Source organism: Cygnus olor, chromosome 3 (genome assembly GCF_009769625.2).
Source record: "Cygnus olor isolate bCygOlo1 chromosome 3, bCygOlo1.pri.v2, whole genome shotgun sequence".
Lineage (NCBI taxonomy): Eukaryota > Metazoa > Chordata > Aves > Anseriformes > Anatidae > Cygnus > Cygnus olor.
In genome coordinates this window covers 92,583,789-92,603,394 of record NC_049171.1, presented here as the reverse complement: position 1 = coordinate 92,603,394, position 19,606 = coordinate 92,583,789, and the positions used below count along the sequence as shown (strand labels likewise).

The 19,606-nt window shown below is 43.4% G+C and overlaps 2 protein-coding genes across 4 annotated transcripts in view; both read left to right on the top strand.

The window, feature by feature from the left end:
- The window catches only part of CRIPT (CXXC repeat containing interactor of PDZ3 domain), a 66,072-nt gene extending 50,160 nt beyond the window's left edge, over positions 1 to 15,912 (top strand). The window contains exon 6 of the mRNA XM_040553471.1: positions 15,260 to 15,912. Within this exon, the coding sequence (XP_040409405.1) occupies positions 15,260 to 15,279 (20 nt within the window). The 3' untranslated portion in view covers positions 15,280 to 15,912. The remainder of the gene's footprint in view (positions 1 to 15,259) is intronic.
- A 3,514-nt stretch (positions 15,913 to 19,426) lies between these two features.
- SOCS5 (suppressor of cytokine signaling 5) overlaps positions 19,427 to 19,606 on the top strand; it is a 34,301-nt gene continuing 34,121 nt past the window's right edge. For 2 of the 3 annotated variants that reach the window (XM_040553455.1, XM_040553458.1), the window contains exon 1: positions 19,435 to 19,512. The gene's annotated coding sequence lies outside the window, so the exon portion shown is untranslated. Of the gene's footprint in view, positions 19,513 to 19,606 lie in introns of all 3 variants that reach the window. The other variant, XM_040553453.1, reaches the window with a different exon arrangement.

Here is a 19,606-nt window from a genome sequence, read left to right as displayed (position 1 = left end):
TTATTGTTATTCATGGGGGGACGTCCGTATTCCTGCTGAGTGGATTTAAGACACTTTTTATTGGATCAAATTCTTCTATCTCTCATTAACTCACAGAGTTCTATTAATATTGTCATAAGGACAGTGTATTGCACTCTTGATCTGCAAAAGGCATAGACGAGGTAGGCATAGACTTGCAGTTCCTCTTGCACAGTTTACAGGATCTTGTGAAACGGTCCAGCAAATTCAGGCTGAAGTAATAATACAACAGTTACAGAAGGTGTTGGGTACACAAAAACCAAACAGTGGGCTGTATCGACTGCACAGAGACAAAAGGCCCATTAGGAAGGGCGGTTAAGAACATATAAATGCATTTCAAACAAAGATCCTAAACCTGGTGAAATGTGTGCAGATGCTTAACGTTTTGCTTTGTGAGTGGCTCTATTTAAATCAATGGGGCTCTTCGCAGCATGTAAAACTTGACACATACATAAGTCTTTTCAGGATCAGGGCCAAACATTTTTTTTTTCTGAAGAGTGTGACTTGCTTGGAGACATTCCAGAGGAAAAAAAAAACGTGTGGGGCTTTCTATAAAATTGTTGGCACCATTCTGCTTATTAAACAGACATGAATTCATTCAAGTAAGATAAGGTCTAGACATTTATATCAAGTATGTGAAAGCTTATACCTATTTCTAAGTCAAAAAAAAATAGCAATAATACATCTGGATTTGTAGATTGCATTAATTTCGTGATACATATTTATTTAACTTAGAGTTTTATAATATTACTTCTCTTACAGATTTTACTATCTTACCTATAGTTCTGCTACCAGGCAAAATTTGCTCTGATGGCTAATAAGGTGCAAAAACTTTCAAGCAGACAGCACAGAAAACATTTTTATTATTTACTTTATGACCTTAGATGTGGCAAAAAGTAAGTCTTTTTGTCTTACTTCAAGCTAATTCAGCACTAAGTATATGAGATGGATTTTTTGTCGATTTGTGGCTTGCATATTGAAGAGTAATATATTCAGTTCAGGAACAGAGTCTAATTTTAGATCAGTATTGAAGGTGCTATGAAAATGAGAATGCTGGGAGTGTCAGTAGGACTTTTCAAGAGCAATCCTAGTATAGTTCTTGAACTACAATGATTGTAAGATGAGAGAAATCACAGAACAGACTTTACTGGTCTAAATGGAACCTGTCATATACCTGAAATTATCCATCCTCCAGTTGTTATCATGGACATGGCCTCAAACTGTTTCAGACAAACACCCCAACATTATAGCTCTTCAAGAAAACAGAAAGAGTCATTTGCCTGCTTGGTGCTGGACCGCGTGGTGGTAGATGGTGCCAGCACCCTAAATAAGCAGCCTGGGGAGACACGTGGAACATCTGGCGACAGCAGCTACTTTTAATCGCACAGGCCACAGGTCACATTGTACCACAACACACAAAATGAGTGTCACATTTAGCAAAGCACGTTTACTTGACCACAAGATGTCCTGAGGTCAGACTTAAAAGCTTCTGCAGATGTAGACAGGAACCCGGCATGATTTTCACAAGTCCCTAAGTGCTTATTTCCCATTGGTTTCTCACTAAGATCTTCTGTGTATTACTACTTTAAAAAGACTTCAGAAATATGGCATTAGCTGTCTTGAGGCACGCTGCCTTGCTTCAGCCTGCAGAAATTCAAAAGCTGCCTGTTGGGTAACTTCTTCATCTATGGCTACTTTAGGGCAGCTCTCCTCCCATGCCTGTACCAAGATCCTCTCAGGGCTCCTTGTCTGGGAACGCGGGAGACTTGGGTGAGTTGACAGGGAGTATTGCTACATGAATCAGCTACATCTTTGTTAATAGAATTGCATAGAAAGTTTTGAAGAGTTTTTCATCTCCTGGGGTGTGGGAACCTCTATGGATTTTTCAACAGAGATTGCTTCCCATATTTATAGGGAAAATAATAGCTTTTTCACTATTTTGTGCGTAGAAATCAACTTTGCATCATCTCCCCTCACCTCCCTGGTACTCTCCAGAACCCAGACTGGCCATGCCAGAAGGCATCAGACCCCTTCTCTAAGCTTACTTTATCGAGTAACTTCCACATTCCTATTTTTAAAAGTTGCACATTTTGAAGATTAGGGAACACATGGTCTTTGCAAGATGATCTCCAGTTCCTTCCCCATTCCACACAGTCACCGTGCTCAGTGCCAATTTTATTGCATAGCATTGCTGAAAGGTCTGTTATAGAAATATATATAATCTATATTATGACTTCCCTGAAAAAAGATGGGATGAGGAGGGAATGTTCCCGAGGAAGTGGACTGCATTTTCAAGATCTAAGAGTATTCAGAGCTAGAAGTAATGAATACAGAGCAATGCCCTCAGAAATGCTATGCAGCATATTGGAGGATCAGCAAAGTGGCACTAGATGGCACTGTAGTAATCTTCACTCAACAAGCCTAGGCCAGACCCAAGGAAAGATGGATTCAGGTCCAGTTCTGAATGGGCAGCTGGGATTTACTGTCTAAATTTTACCTGGGTGGTTTGGGGGATTTTGATGTATATGAGACACAGCAGTCCTTCCGAGGATTCTAATACATAGCCTTCAGCAGATTGATAAGCAATATAATAGATACAATGAAGAAGAGCATGAAAAGCTGGCTGAATATTTTCGTTTCACAAGGTGAGACTACAAAGGCATCTGAGAAGCTGTTACGTTCTGTTAAATCCAAGGGAAGGATATTCAGATTCAGAGCTAGGCCCAGTATGTCTAAAACTGTCTCACTCAAAAGAACACCAAAAGTTTTGTGTGTCATCTAGGCAATTGGAGAGTTCAATGTCTGTCTGCAGGCATAAGCTGGGTGTTTGTAACTGCAGTGTTTTGTGCCTAAACAGGAAGACTTGATTTAGTGGGCCAAAGTCAACTAGATTTTGGGACTAGCCTCGTGGGCTGCATCTTCTTGTCTCACTGAGTTAAATGCCGACTATTGACAATTTCTTTAGAAGTTTCACACAGCCGTTAGCTAACATCAAAAATTAATACACATCTTGTTCCTAAGACAGTGGTCTGTTGGCTCCAACAGGTACTGCAATAAGCTGTTTTCACAGCCAGCTTTTAGAACTTGCAGAAGTAGTCTTTTTGGTAGCAATTGAGTGGTCCTGTAGCGTGTATTATCAAATGCATATGATGAGAAAATAGAGCCTGTTGAAAAAAATCATGTCTGTTCTTGTAAACTGAACTGATTTAAAGTAAATTCAGGAAATTGCTGCAATATAAATGACATGGTCTATCCCAAATTTGAATTCTAAAATGTTGTAGAACCAGATTTATAAATCTTGTAAATCTTTTTAAGAAAACATCTAAGTGCAGAATATTCAGTACAACAGCAATGCAAGTTATTTTTATAATGTCATAATACTTTTTCTATTATGTATTTCTTTAAGTTACATTTTGCCTTCTGTTATGCTCCAGGTTCAAATCCTCAAAGGGTAATTAGTTTTTCACATTTCACTGGAATCAGTGGGAGTTAGTTATCTCAGCTACTCTGACATTTATGTTTTAAGGAGAGATCAGCATGAATGTTTAAGTTTCTTCAAGTAAATCTTATTATAGTCATATAGCTACTCACAACTTAGGGATATTTCCAGCTAAAAGGCCATCTACTTGCCAGCTATAAATAAAAAAATCTAACAGCGCATTCCTTTACTACAAGAGTGGTCGCTATCCCTGTAAATAGCCCAACTGAAGATAATAGGATTGCTTAGAAAACTGAGCATTGAAACCAGTATTATTATTTGACCATATGATTTCCTGTCACCCAGGCAGTATGTTTAGGTTAACCCAAATGGGCATTCAACACAAGGAGGGTGGAGAAGAGGGGTCATAAGAGTCAGAGCATAAAAATCTAGTAGGCACCATTGCTTCAGACAATGCCAACATATAAACTGCACAGTTTAATAAGAAAGTAAATGCCCTTTGTGCTGGAATTGGACTATTTGTCCATGCAAGGCTAAAGCTGTGGTAAAGACAAGAGACACATGATGTCCAAAAACACTTCAAACTGTCTCTTTTAGTCATAAGCTACTGCTCTTTGAAACAATTCCTGTGTGGTTCTGAGCACATCCTGAGAAAATATTCTAGTTGTCCTACTTCTTCTAATGTGTACTCTAATAAGGGCTCCTTTAATCTGTGCTTTAAATCTCCTTTAATCTGGTCATTGTTTTACACTTTGAGATGTACCCCTGAGGCCTCCTCTTGCCTCAGAAGAGGTTTGAAAACAACCATAACTCGCTGCTTGCTTTTTCAGACATGCCTGTGTCTACATTCCTGGAGTCGATGTTGGTCCTGATAGACATGTCCTAAAAGCAGGCTCTATCCTAGGTGCAAAAATAGTCTGCGTAGCTGGCAGCGAAGCATGACACTCACCGAAATGCTCTCTGGTGAAGCGAAGGTCTGACGAGACATGTGGTTAGTAGTTCAGCCCATTTTGCAACCCGAGTGACTTAACCAAAGTCAATCCCATTTGAAGTCCACAAGAGCAGCTAGAGAAAGTTCTGGAAAAACTTCCCGAACAGTGCGGTATGGCTGTGGGAAACAGAAGCAATGCCCCAGAGCTCCCTGCTCTCGCTAGCACTCCAACAACACGGGGCGACACACAAAGGGTGCAACAGGGCCTAGCCTTTCCTCGAGCAAGCACAGCCACAGCAGAGGTGCATCGCTGCCCAGCTGTGCAGGCTTGGGAAGAGCTACGTGCTTGGTCAGTGCTAATGACATGGCCAAACCAGTGGGTGTGTGTACGTGGGTGTGTGACGTGGGGGATCAGGAAGTTTGTCTTACCTAATCCTATACCTGAAGGCCAGGTGTCCTGCCTGGTCACCTAGGCTTCCTTTGTGTCAGTGATGAGGTAGGGTAATACATCCTCTTCTAACCTAGGCGTTAAAGCCTAGAAAAAGAAAACTAGTTTAGAAAATGAATAGCTACCACTTAGGTGAACATGTGATAAAAGCCTCCCTGTGTGCTTAAAAATAAGTCATCAATAAACAGTCTGAAAACACAGCACATTTAAAACAATTTCCTTCCATTCTAGGTTTGAAATCCACAACTAATACTTCCTCAGCTTCTTTGATTTTTTTTTTTATTATTTTTTGACTGGAGCCTCTTTCATGTGAGGAGAGGCTGAGAGGGGTGAGGCTGCTCAGCCTGGAGAAGAGTCTCAGAGGGGATCTTCTCAGTCTGTACAAACACCTGGTGAGAGGGAATGAAGGAGGCAGGCTCTTCTCAGTGCTGTCCAGTGACAGGTTGCCCAGAGAGGTTGTGGAGTCTCCATCCTTGGAGATACCCAAGCTTGTAATGTCCAATCTGTAGTAAATCCAGACAGCTCTGGAAGAGAAATAAGTGCTAATTTTTAACATTAATCTAGTTGATCCTAACATAAATGACACTGGATTTACATGATTTGCATGTTTATTAATATTCCATCCCTTTTGCTCTCATTTGTCTTTAATTTTCATTTCTACAGCTCTTCTTAATTATGGCTTTAGTTGTATTTCCCAGTTCATATTCTTCCTTCAACACACACACACACAAAATCCCAAAGACATAAACAAATACACCATATTTTCTACGTTTCTTGGTGGAGATTAAAAAAAAAAAAAAAAAGACATTCTCTCTTTTTTTACTACCTTCATGCTTTTGATTACTTATTTATATTTATCCATACACACATGCACATGCACGGACACAGGATCATTTAATTTAAATCATTCAGGTGTTTTGACATTGTATGAACCGTTTCAACATTTTTTTCAATCTTTATGTTTAGCTGTCAGCAGTAGCCACTAACACTGAACATCGCTAATTATAATCAGATTTTTATGTAAGAAATCTAGATCCTCAGCCGTACATCACTGACCATCAGTATTCTGAGATCACAGACCAAGTTCAAAACTTCTTTGCTAAAAGTGTGGGAGTCTCCGCGGGGACTGAAGGCACCAACCATAATATCGCCCAGCTCCTGGCAGGTTCTGCCACAGCAGGAATATGGCCTGTGCAGACTCCAGGGGACTGCTTGGCTGCTTCAACTTATACTAAGATCATGCTGACAGTCAGGTGTCCCCAAGACCTGGGAACAAACAGAAGTTTTAATGCAACTATACAGGTCTCAGACCTAAATTTCAAAAAACTTTGGCCATGCCTTTTGAGTCTTTACTTGTTTGCACCTAAATTTCATTCTAAAACTGATGAAGATGTGCAAAAATGCAACCCTGTTTGTTCTGGTGTTAGATCTGCACTACCTGTAGCTTTCTAAAAGCTGCATCACTCCTAGGGTGGCAGAGTCACCCCATGCAGATGTGCACAGAGGTCTCTTCTGAGGATGCAGGAGGAACCACGGGTAGCTGAGATACACATCCTTTTGCGTATCCTCTTTCCAACAAGCAGTGACATCTGCAGATGAAAAGTGCTATACCAAAAAAAAAATGGGCTTCCCTGTTGAATCTTGCAAAGCACGGAGGCAGATCTTGTAGTACAGAGTATGATCACAGGGACCGAGTACTGAAATGTAAACCTGGAGCATATTGGAGTGGCATTAACTGGGTTTCAGCCCAACCTTTTCCTACTGCTGCTGCTGTAGCCTGGAAAACTATGCAAATGCACTGCTGCTGAAGAAAGGAGGAAAAACTAAACAAGCCCAGACAACAGAAGAGCCAGCTCACGTTTGTATCCTGCCACGGTGAAAGAAACCTGACCGTTCAGATGAAACAGGCACAAACGAAGGGCTCATAGGGAGTATAGCTGGTTGAGTAGGAATGGCTCTAATCTCCCAACAGTGCCACAAATCCCCTTTGAGAAAATGAATTCTGGAACACTTCAAATTTTTAACTGTTATTCGTTTTCCATGGAATAGTACTGTGCCTCAGGCCACTCTAATAACATTCCTGGCTTGCCCTGTTGTAACGATCTGTAAAAACTCATCCAGTCAGATGATTTGGGTTTTAATATCAAGTTGCTTGGAGAACATTCGTGGTTGGAGGTGCGTAATAATACGTTTTATTATTGCCATAAAAAAAAAAAAATCTAGAAGAGAAGTGGTTTGCCTTTGCCCATTGGGGAGGTCTGGTTTGTTATTGCATTCAGTGCAACGATAATTAATGACTCCTCAACCAGCACTAAAAAAGTGTTCCCTGGCTAAAATTTTCAAAAGTAATTAATGAGTTGGGGTTTCTTTGCTTTTATGTGTTTGGTTTGAAATACCTTAAAACGGGACCTGGTTTTCAGAAAAGCTAAGCAGTGGCTTTCCAAAATTGTCTACCTCATGCTCAAAACCTTCAGCCCATGTCATTTTAAGGTCACAGTGGATGCTGTTTACTGGTAACAAAAATAAAAGTATGTCAATTCACAAGTTAGTAATAGAGCCCCAGAGTAGATTTACAGATCACAAATAAATACATTTCAAAGGAAAATATTTTCAAATGATACCTTCCTTGCACTTGCAAGAGGAGAATTCGAGACTCTCGGGATGAATGGAAGCTACTTAATGAACAGCATGTAAGCAAAAGAGGGTAGACAGGGGACCGGTTCTAGCAGTTGTTTCGTATTGCTTATTAAAAGAAAGATCAAGACCACATCCTGCAGTCTTGGGTCATGCTTGGACATGTCAGAGTACTTTTGAATGTCACCGTATGGGTTGTGCCTGCCTGAAGCTGTCCTGGAGCCTGGCTGTCCTTTGCCCAGCAGGAGGAATCACCATTAACTCCTGTGCGAAGTGGAAGACTGCAACTGAATCAGAAAGCCGATGTTTCAGCCGTGGTGCCAATGCTCATTCAAGGTATGCAATAATGGAGAAAGGAGCATCACAGATGTCCTTATTTCATCCACCCAAATGACTCAGCTTCAGAACAATCCAGAAAGGCTTCTAGCTCTTCCCCCAGCTCAGCTGCACTGGTGCAGGCAGTAGAAAGCAAAGAGCTGAAGGAGAAAGCAAGTAACTGCTTCCAAGCTCTTCCTCTGCCAGTGTTTTATTTCATTCCCTGCTGCTTCCAGTCATGTTCAGTTAGTCCAGATGAAAAACCTGCTTTGGGTCTACGTCTCCCAGGCTTGGCCCCGCACAGTTCAGCAGCCTTTCCTTTTCTTTGAGGGGCAGTCCCCAGCCAGGGCAGGTGTGCTGGCTGTTCGGGTCAACATTGCAAAAAGCTTTCTTCTGATACCTGAAGTTCTCATATTTAAGTGCAAGTTTGCTTTCTATTCATTTGGGCAAGGTACAACTTTTGGTCCTGTAAATTTAGCAGGTATGCTTGCAAGCTACTGGATGACCGTGCTGCAGCAGATTTTGTGTGGAGGCAACAGCCAGAGGTCTGTGAGGGCTAGCTAGCACTAGCTCAAGGTGCCCAGCTACACGAAGCCAGCTGACCTGCTGATGAGGTTATTTTTGTTGAATTAGACACCAGGCAAGGCTCCACACTTGCTGGAGCTTGCTCCACCTTCCCCAGAATTGTCCACTTCTGTTTTGTAGAGGTCCCTCTTCCCAGATCCCATGATTTACGTAGCACATGCTCATCATCCTTTTTGCTTCAAGGTATCCTTTCCTGACAGGATTTATCCACAGATGCCAAGATTTCCTCAACAGGATAATGAAAGTACTTATTTGTTTTCTCCAGCTATCTTTCCTTGATGATATCTTAGATTTTCCATCATTGATTCTTCTCCTCCTCCTGGCTGAAGGAAAGAGGGGTGTTTGTCTAGCTCCAGCCTGAAGAGAAAAGGCCTGGAAGACAGGAGGCAGCATCAAACGATCACACTTCGATGACTGCCCTGACTTCCATGGGCAGACCTTGGGCTGTGTATTACTGTGGGCTAGAAGAAGCACTTTTTCAGTCTAGCCTAGGAAAGTCCTACCACTATAGCTGCACCATGAGTCTCACAGACTTCACAGATTTCTCTCTCACAGACTTCACAGACTTCTCTGCAGAGAAGCCTGCTACATCAGCCGAAATTGAAAGGGTACTGTTTTGCTTTGCTGAATTCCAATTCAGTTTTACCACTCCTGATGCACTAACTGAGGTTTAGTATGTGATTGATGAGCTGCTAGGAGCGAGGGGAAAATGCGTGCCTTGCCTAACTTCATGTTCCGTCATGAAGTACTGTTTGGAATAGAAAAAAAGTTTGATTTAAGCTTGCATTTGCTTTCTCAGAATTGCTCTCGGGTGGAGACAGAATAAACCCTGGAGAAGGGAGTGGGCAAAGGAGCTCGGAGCCAGAGCTGCAGAGCTTGCAAGGGTCAGGCACTTTCTCACGCAGAGCCACGATCGATCAGGAGCCCGCTGAGAAGCAAGGAGCAGGGCAAGGTGAGCTAGGGCAATGCGCTCCATGCGGCAGCTCAGGGCTGCTTCGGCCACCACGGAAGCTCACAGCCCAGCAATGGGCAGCGTCACCCAGGAGCAGCAGGCCAGGGGCGCCGTGCAGGGCATGCCCAGCAGCACGGCATTGTTGGCAGAACACGCAGCTGCTGGCAGCAAGCCCGGAAAATAAACATCAAAAGATGAAAGCGGGCCAACATGGGAGGCAGCAGCCTGCTCGGTTTCCAGCCTCTGATCACCTTCTTCCAAGCCCTGCCTCCCCACCGTGTCCCCTTGTCCACCACAATGAATGGATCGTTGCCCTCCTTCAGAAAAATGAATTGCCTTCTGGAAAAGGGGGATTGCCCAGATGTTTCCCCGGAGAACTGCTTTGCATTGAAGGGCGTGTGCATATCCTGAGAAAGGACGTGATCTGATTTCTTTTAATAGACACATTGTACCCCCATAGTCTAGAGCATCCACAGTTGTCCATGGCTTTCTCATGTCCTTCTCAGAGTCTTGCTGACACAGCTATGTAAAACGTCCATACTAACACATTGGTCCCGAAAAACCACAACAAGTAGCATCATGTGCTGAGATCTCAGTGTTGGCCCCTTGCACCACTGCTTCCTCCCAGAATCTAAGCAGATCCCCCAGCTCTCAGTGCCAGGTTGGGTATGTGGTGGATGAAGCCTGAGGAAGATAACCACGATATCTGTCCTGCTGGGCTCTAGCTATGGCTGAGTCAGATGCAGATCTGAGTTACAATAATGTTGTTTGTATGGGTAAGTCGAGCTTATTGTTGTTCTAAGGGTGGACTTCAGGTGGTCTGGCAGGAGACAGAAGATACAAGCCTGGTATCCTAGTGCCAGAGTAAGTGCATGAATTTATAAAGGCAGGTGGTGACATCAAGAAGATGCCTGGAGATTGGGACTTGTGGTACAGAGAATGGAAGGAGGACAAGAGAGTGGTAAAAGGGCCTGGGAAGTCATAGAGAGAGACATGGTTCTACTGGAATAAAACTGTGCCAAGTCTTACACAGCACACAGAAATCAAGTTACCCTTCTAAAAGATCTTGAACAGCTTTTTATTGACATGACTTTTTTCCTTGAAGTGGCCATGGCATTTATGATTCCTTTGTGGATGTACTAAAACTATTTTTTAGGGAAATTAACATATTTTCCCCAGACTTTGGAGATCTTTGTATTTGAAATATTGTACTAATAGAGAAATTGCATGCTTTTAGGAACGCTGCATCTATGTCTGACTCCATTTCACAGACATCCTGAAAAAAGAAAGATCAACTGTGCTGGGTCTCAGAGTCCTCATTTTTTTTTTCCAAATTAAATAAAAAAGCCTCCCAAGCCTAATGAGTCATGTTATTTTGCAGACATGAGTGAATTCTTCTCTATCACTCAAGCTGATGAATGGCAAGAAAGAATTATTTGGATTGCCAGTTATTTGTTCTAAAAGTTATATATATTTATTAACACTGTGGTGCTATTGTCCCCCACATCTGATACAAATACACCTCAGGTCTCATTCTAATATGGCAATGACTTTTCAGTTGATAGATAGGGATACTCCTGTTTACCTTTCCTGATTTTAATAAGACATTTGAGATGGAGAACCCTGAAAAATAAATAAATGTGCAAGAATACAAAAACTACCATTGTGAATATGAAAAAGCAAAAGTAGTGTTTCTGATAAAAGCATAATTACTTGGATTCTAAACTAAGAAAGAGACAAAGAACTTGGACTTCAGTACATTGGTATCCGAGGAATGGAGCTGATGGAGGCGCGGTAAGCAAAGTGACAACAGATAAGAGAGTTCTCACACGATTCCCCTGCATGCCCCCACAGTGGGTCTTTGACAATGGACTGAACCATTTACTAACAGGTTTGGAAACACTACAGCGTATTAGTTTCGACCATATTACTCTGGGATATTATATCTTGGTTTGATTGTTACTTTTCTGAGAAATACAGTGAGGGAGTTCATTGCATATGTCAAGAAGATGCTTTATATATTAGCAGAGCATAATGTGCTGTTGAATAGAGGACTAACAATTTACATTCCCTTCTGAGATGTGTAAATAATTACATAGAAGACAATGTACAAACTAATCAGGCACTTCCTTTCACCCACTGAAGTTAGTCAATATGCTTTAATGAACGGTTACAAGATAAGACCTTGATCCTGCAAACACTTGGTCAAGTGAAAAACTGTGTGAACTGTGCCCACTGGCCAACTCAGGTGGATCCAGTTGCTCATGCTAGTGATAGGACTAGAGGGAATGGCCTCAAGCTGTGCCAGAGGAGGTTTGGGTTAGAAATGAGGAGAAATTTCTGCTCAGAAAGAGCAGTAGGCATTGGGATGGGTTGCCCAGGGAGGTGGTGGGGTCACCGTCCCTGGGGGTGTTCAAGGAAAGGTTGGACGTGGTGCTTAGGGACATGGTTTAGTGGGTGATATGGGTGGTAGGGGGATGGTTGGACCAGATGATATTGAAGGTCTCTTCCAACCTTAATGATTCTATGATTCTATGTGTATAATAGCTTCTATGATCATCTAAAGGATATGTTATACAAATATGGAGCATACGTCTGTGCCTTGTCAGTTGGCAAGGCCCTGCCTCTTGGAAATTAGGAAGGGTCTTAACTTCAACAGCCTCTTCCTTAGCATCAGTACATATTTGTCTCTTTCCTCTACCCAGCCACTGATTCCCATGAAACCTAGTGTAAATGTCACATCTCTGATACTTTACTTCTTTGTCAAAAGCAGTTGAAATTCTCATTGAAAAGTTATCAGTGGCCAGTTGGCAGGCACATGGGTGGGACAGAAGTGGAGTTGCATTAGTGCATAATCGTATCAGGTGTCACTAGCCCTCAAAAAGATAGAAGAAACAAGTTTCTTTAATATAAAAATCATAGAGGTGTCTCAGAAACTCAAGCTTCTCCTTGGTCCTTGCCGTGATGACAGTAAAGTGATATAAAAAGAGATAAATACCAATACACCTGCCTCCTTCCTGCACTTCTTGGCGCAGGACTGTGTGGTTATCACTGACCTCTCTACTAGCAACAGGTAACTCTCAGATTTCTGCCTCTCCACTGCCTATTCTTTGCCCCTAGCCCTTGTCCACAGTCACCTCTCCAAGTACAGTCTAGCTAAAGGTTGGGCAGTGCAAAGTCACACTCTGTCTGTGAAAGCACACTTTCTCTGCTCTTTTTGCTGCTGCTGATGGGAACTACCTTATACTCCTATCGATTAAAGAAGCTTTTTGCTTTAAGGCTCACAAAGGAAGTAATGTACTTGATTTTACTTGAGAGCTGCAAAGTCAGGAAGGAATTCCCTGTTCCTCTAGTTGTTGCTTGGCAAGAGATGAAGAATGCTAAAGCTTCTGGGAGTGCCAGCGAAAGCTAGCTGAAGGGCAGCCAACCCATCCTAGCTTGAAAGATTCAAAGATCAGAAGGGACCATCTGAGTAATATGTAATACAGACCACATGGGTACCAGAGTTTACTCTTATTTATACTACAGCATAGCATTTTGGTAAACAGTCTTGATTTTAGTGGTGGAGAAACATCACACAATGCTATGTGTGCTGTTCCAAGCTGTTGAAAAGGAAGAGCTTTGGTTTTGGTCTGAATTTAATGAGGTTAAACTTCCAGATTATCATTCTCGTTACACCTTTACGTGATAGATACTGAAAAGCCTTCACTACCAAAGTCTGCTCGTTGCATATTTACCTGCACACTGCAATCAAGCCACCTCATGACCTCTCCTTTGGTTAAGTAAATTGCTCGAGCTCCTGGTATCTCACAGTACGAGGGATGTGTTCCAATCTCTAGTCATCTGAAGGCTACTCTCTGCATCCTCTCTAATGTGTCTTAGTCATTACCTCAGTCCAGTGATTAGTCTTTACTCTCCTATTTGAAAAATTCATTGATTCAGGTTCACGTTGGATGCAGTGATTTAAACAGAGGATGAGACAAATATAAGTCATGCAAAATATAAAGTGAGTCTGCCATGTAGGTGGTGCAACCATGCAATACTACTGCCAGGCAGCAGGAGGAATACAATAGGCCCTGCAAAGCCATGTATTCCTAATTATTCAAAGTACAATGTAAAGGGATTTTTTGGAACTAACTTGTTCTCTTTTTTCACTTCAATCTTTTTTTTTTTTTCTTTTTCAAATGAATGAGGAGAATGTACATATGTGTTTGCCTTAGTGATGGTGTACAGTCTGTGTACAAAGGCATATAGACATGATTGATGTCAACATGTTTCCCTGTTTCTAGCCAAGCTGGCAGCACCAGCTTATTCTGAAAGAGAGGAAATTGATTTCCACCCATTTACAGAAAATCTAGTTTATTAACAGTGGATCAGACAAAAAGAACTGTTTTTCATAGCTTGCTAGAACACGCAGGGAAGGAAACAGCCATGATTTGGCTACTGGCAGCTCCACAGCTGCATGGCCAGACCCGTACCACCCACGTCACAGCGTGCAGCCAGCAGCACTAGCACGGGGCAGGGAAGTTACAGCCCTCCTGGGTGAATCAGTGACCAGCTTATCTATGAACTCAGAATAAAAGCACAACCTTCTGATATGTAATAACTAGCTGCATAAAAACTGGGGAAACGCTTACAAAACTTTAATGTGTATCTACTCTTCAAAGTGAGCTAGACTGCCCTAGCCATGGCACGCCAGATCTGTGCTGGTTAATTTACTCTGTTCATCATCTAGAGCTACTTGAGATGTGTTTTCATTACCCCACAGTCAGATGAAAATAAGCTACCACATGAACAACTTGTAGTATGACCGACATTATAGAAAGAAAGAGCTCAATATCTGTATTTTGCATGCTGTGTCTCAGGTGAGTCTTTTGCCTACCTGCACTGCAAATTGCCTTTCCCTTGGCAGTGCCAAAGACCATGCCAAAATTCTCCAGCTCAAACATATTTATTTCTTGTAGATTTGTATGAGATAATTTTTACTTTCTAAAAAGCTTGATCCCACAGTCATTATACCTTTGGAACTTCGAGGCTGCTGTTTACTTTTGACTATTTTTTCTCCTCAAATCTAACACAGCAGTGAGAGACTGTTTTAACTTATATATGAACGATTTAAATTTAGGAGAACATTGAACTCTCCCTGCTGCTGTCATTGACAGCTAATGTGAGATGTCTAGCTTGAGAACTAACAGAAATGGTTATTACTGAATGGAGAGTAATTGCAAGGAAATCTTTGCATTTGAATCCCCTGTGGGAGCCAGTGCCATAATTTGATGGACAAACTCTCAGACAGAATAAAGACCCATAATTGATCCTCAATAACAGGAAGGATTTTTATTGTAAAACGTCTGCGCGGTTAAATAAGAAATCACAGGAGAAGTTAAGTTACTCGCAACAGAAATCCCTTGATGATAAATGCTTTTCGAGACTTTGCACAGACACAAAAATTTCATTCAAATACATCAAAAAAAATTAAAAGGCCTGATCCTTTATTCTCTTGACTCTCTAAATTCTGAAACACGTGTAAGTCTAAGTTTAATTTACATCTGCAATTTTGATCAGTTAGTGCTTAGTGCTAAAGAATGCTTTTGTGGAAAAAAAAAAAAAAGAGTTTAACTTGCATTTCTATGAATACTGCAGATATTTTGGAATCTCCAATATAAATAACCAAAGCAGCATAAAACAAGACTTGGGACTTTGGATTAGGAAATTTTCTTCTCTTTTAAAGCAGCACCCTATTCTCTTTCTTTTCCTCCATCCCACCATCAGATTCCCCAAATGAAACATAAGGTAATAAGAATGAAGCAGTTGATTATTTCTCTCTATTCAGTTGCTAGTTATTTGCCTGAGCAGCAAGCCATAATGGAAGGTGTTTTTATTAAATGAAGAAAACTGTTGATCTTAGGTTCACAAATCACTGTATTTTTTTTTCAGCTGCTGTGGTGGAACAGTAATGCAGGCCATGGGAAATAACAATGGGAGCAACAGTCCCTGTGGAAAGGAGACCGTGATGTTCTGCTCTCAAATTCACTCCGGGTAATTATTTCATCAGTGCTGTCCTCAAAAAGCAACAGAGAGCCTGCTCCAAAGTGCTTTCAAAGTCAAGGCGAGGGAAGGAAGATTGACAGAGAGAGGTAGCACTTTCTCTTAAACCAAGTAACACAGCTGAAGGAAAAAAAAATCCAACAAGCTTTCAGCAAGACAAAATCCAACTAACCTTCTGCAAGGATGCAAGGCAGAATGCTTCCCCGTGTGGATGCTCTGCAGAGACTGCCTAGTCCATCACAGATTTCCTCTGAATAACTATTTTTTATTTTGTACTTTTGGAAGGGAGAAAGGTAAGTAAGATAAGCTGCTAACTTTCCTTTCTGTTTATGCACAGACGTCAAAAGCTGGAGCAGGCCATCTGCTGTCAGTAGGTTTGGCAGAGAGGGCAGGTAAAATCCAGTCTGCAGCCTGCATGCTTTGTACCATTTCAGTTACAATTCTAGGTGCGAATGACAATTTGTAAAGCTGAAATTGTGTTTTTGAGTGTATTAAAATTGAGAAAAGAATCATAGAACAATTAAAGTTGTAAAGATCCTCAGAAGGTCATCTGGTGCAACCCTCTCCTATAATGGTGGATTTACTTGACAGCCTAAACAGGCTACAGCTATGCCACTTATACTGTACTGTACGGTGCAAGCTCTTTAGACAAATCATATTGTGTAGTAGCAGCTTCATACCTATCCTCTTCGGTCTGCCACCTAAAAAGCAGCTGTGTGTGGCAATGGTCAGTTAACAGGAAGATTTAAAGTCATTATGCTAGTCTTGCACTTTTTTACTTACTGAGGACAAGATAAGCTTTCCTTCCTTTCTTTTTTACCCTTTTCCCTTTCTGCTATTTACCCAAATGTTGATATATAATGTATGAAAACACATTGTGTATATCCTTGCCTGCTGTACTGTTAAAGCAGCACAAATGAGTTCTCTTGGGTTGTGCTGGAAGTCAGGGATCCCTGATTCCCTGTCCTGTAACTCTGTAACCCCTGGACCACATAAATTGTTGCAGAATCAGATTTAAGAAAAAAACAATATATTTATTTGGTCATAAGAGTCTATTTAAAAAGCATAACCAAAGAAAATCCTAACAACTTAAAAAATGTCAGTGGCAGCAATGAAACCCACTTTCAGATTCTGTCTTCTAAATATCAGTCTTCTGAAACTTTACAAGCTTTGGTTTTACCGGTTTTCTGAATGACTGCCACCTAAGCAAATTTGAGTAATGAACCATTCAGATGTCTTGATAAAACAGGATATAAGGGAAGAAATTATAATGACCCCAAGAGTACCACACATAGGTACACAAAATGTAGGCAACTTTATTTACCAAAGCTGAATAGAGGCTATCAGTTAATATTGGCTATTCTGCTAGTTCTCCATCAGTTCATTGCAATCGCATGGAGTTTTGTATTTAATCTCTGTATTCAGTTATGTTGGTTTTCTTTTTCTTTTTCTTTTTTTTTTCTTCTGTGTTTCCATGAAGGGGTTAATCCAGGTAGAAATTAAGGAACATCCTGAAAGAGGTCCTGCTGTGGAAACGAAAGGAAGGAAGTAGGAAGGAGGTTGTTCAGACAAGCATGTTTGCACAAGCAGATCCGAGAGATGTTGGATTTTAAGTAGTAATTATTAGATTGAACACCTTAATTCCTCTTGACAAACTGAAGAGGTCTGATACTGTGTGGATAGGGTTTATATTAAATGGGGTTCCTTCCAGGCCATGTGGAACGTCTGTATAAGAGCAGCAATGATTTCTAAGGTGCCAGCCATTGCTCTACTCTATGAAAAGTTTCAAGCTTTTTCTCCACTTTATTATTTCTGTCTCAGAATCTAAAACTTTACACATGCACTAAAATATGAATATATTTAATAGGATTGAGGTGTAAATGATATTTTGATGAAAATCTAGTTACAGGGATGTAGCATCTTTGTGGATGTAGGATTAACTGCTATTGTTCTAGCTGAAACTGTAGCTTAATCCCGACAAAAACAGTAACATCAAGAGGTTTTGGTCTATGAATAAGAGATACAGCACATTTGGGGCTTTAGGGTCCGTGCTTAATCAAACTTAATAGTTCCGAGAAGTCCATAAGTATCTAGCATAAAAAATATTTACTATGTACTAGAATTAAAAATGACTGCTTCCTACAGAAGTCATTAAAAAGGGAAACAGTCTGAAAGTTGAAGTTAAAACTGACTTATGTAACTTTTATGCAGGTGGAGTCAGCAGTGGGTAACTGCAGAAATAAATTGTAACTTCAGTCATGCTTCTGAAGCAAAAGCTTTTAGGTGATATGGTGATACTAAATGTTATAGAATCACAGACTGGATGGGGTGGGAAGGGCCTTCTGTAGGTCCCATAGTCCAACCCCTGCTCAAGCAGGGCCACCAACAGCAGGTTGCTCAGGACCACATCCAGGCGGCTTTTGAAGGTCTCCCAGGATGGAGGCTCCACAACTTCTCCGGGCAACCTGTGCGAGTGCTCCATCACCCGCACAGTAAAAAATAAATAAATAAATAATAATTTCCTGATGTTCAGAGGGCACCTCCTGTGCTCCAGTTTGTGTCCATTGCCTCCTGTCTTGTCACTGGGCACCACTAGAAATAGCCCGCCTCCCTCGTCTTTGCATTCTCCCTTCAGATATTTATGTACATTGATGAGCTCCCCTGATCTTCTCCAGGCTGAACAGCCCAGCTCCCTCAGCCTTTGCTCACAGGAGAGGTGACATTAACTACCATCCATTAGTAGTCCATTAACTGCCTTCGCGGCCCTTCACTGGAACCCTCCCCACCATGTCCACATCTCTCTTGTACCGGGCAGCCCAGAACTGGACCCGGCACTCCAGGTGTGGCCTCACCAGTGCCAAGCAGAAGGCAAGGGTCCCTTCCCTTGACCTGCAGGCACCACATGTCACCACAGGCCTTCTTTGCTGCAAGCTGCTGACTCGTGTTCAACTTGGTGTTCACCAACACCCCCAGGTTCTTCTCTACAAAGCTGATTTCCAGGCGGTCAGCCCCAACACGCGCCTGGGGTTGTTCCTCCCCAGGTGCAGGGCTTTACCCTTCCCTTTGGTGAAACAGTAACTTAGAATCACAGAATCATTAAGGTTGGAAAAGCCCTCCAAGATCATCTGGTCCAACCATCCCCCTACCACCCATGTCACCCACTAAACCATGTCCCTAAGCACCACGTCCAACCTTGCCTTGAACACCCCCAGGGACGGTGACCCCACCACCTCCCTGGGCAACCCGTCCCAGTGCCTGACTGCTCTTTCTGAGAAGAAATTTCTCCTAATTCCTGGCCTAGAGCCTCCCCTGACACAACCTGAGGCCATTCCCCTTAGCCCTCCCTTGAACCGGAGCAGCGACCAGCACGCTTTGCGTGGTGTGATTCGGTGGGTTTTGGCTGTACCACAGCCAGGCAGTGAGCTCGCTCCCCGTTATAGGGAAGAAGTGAGGGAAAGGAGTGAGAAGCGTTCTGCACAGGACACAGCCCCTGTATAACAACGACAACAACATGGCTCCAACAGCCTTTAATGTGCCACAGCGCCCTCACGGCGGACCCGCCCGAGCCGGGCCGAGCGGGGCCGAAGCCGCCCGAAGCCGCCCGAAGCCGCCCGAGCCCAGCCGCGTCCGGCCCAGTCCGGCTGAGGCTCCTCGAGCGCCGCTTCCGCCTGCGGCCCCGCCACGTGACGCGGCCCCGCCCCGCGCCCCTCGCCCGAACCCAAAATGGCCGCCGGCGAGCCCCTTCCCAGACTGGGCATCGCGCCCGACTCCAAGATGGTCGGCGGCGGAGGCCCGTCGCAGCCATCCTAGCGGGTCAGCCCGGGCGCCGCTCCCGGATAGGCCGCGCGACGCCCCGCCCCCCCCGGCCCGCCGCTCCCATTGGCCGCGCCGCGAGCCAGCCCGTCCCCGATTGGCTGCCGAGGCGTCGCTCCCGCTCTGCCCGCTGCGGGGCCGGGGGAGCTATTTTCCATTCCGCGGGGGGGGGGGCCGGGAGGGGGCCCCGGCGGAGCGCACGGCGCGCGCCCAGCGGCAGCCCAGCGGCAGAGCGGCGGCGGGACATGGCGGCGGCGCTGCGGCGGCCGGAGGGGCCCGGGGGGCCGCCGGGACGGCGCTGAGGGGCCGCTGCCCCGGCACGGCGGTGCGTGGGGACGGGACGCGGACGGGACCGGGACCGGGACCGGGACCGGGGCGGCATCGGCGGCCGCTCCTCGCCGCCGCAGGTCCGGGCAGGGCCGG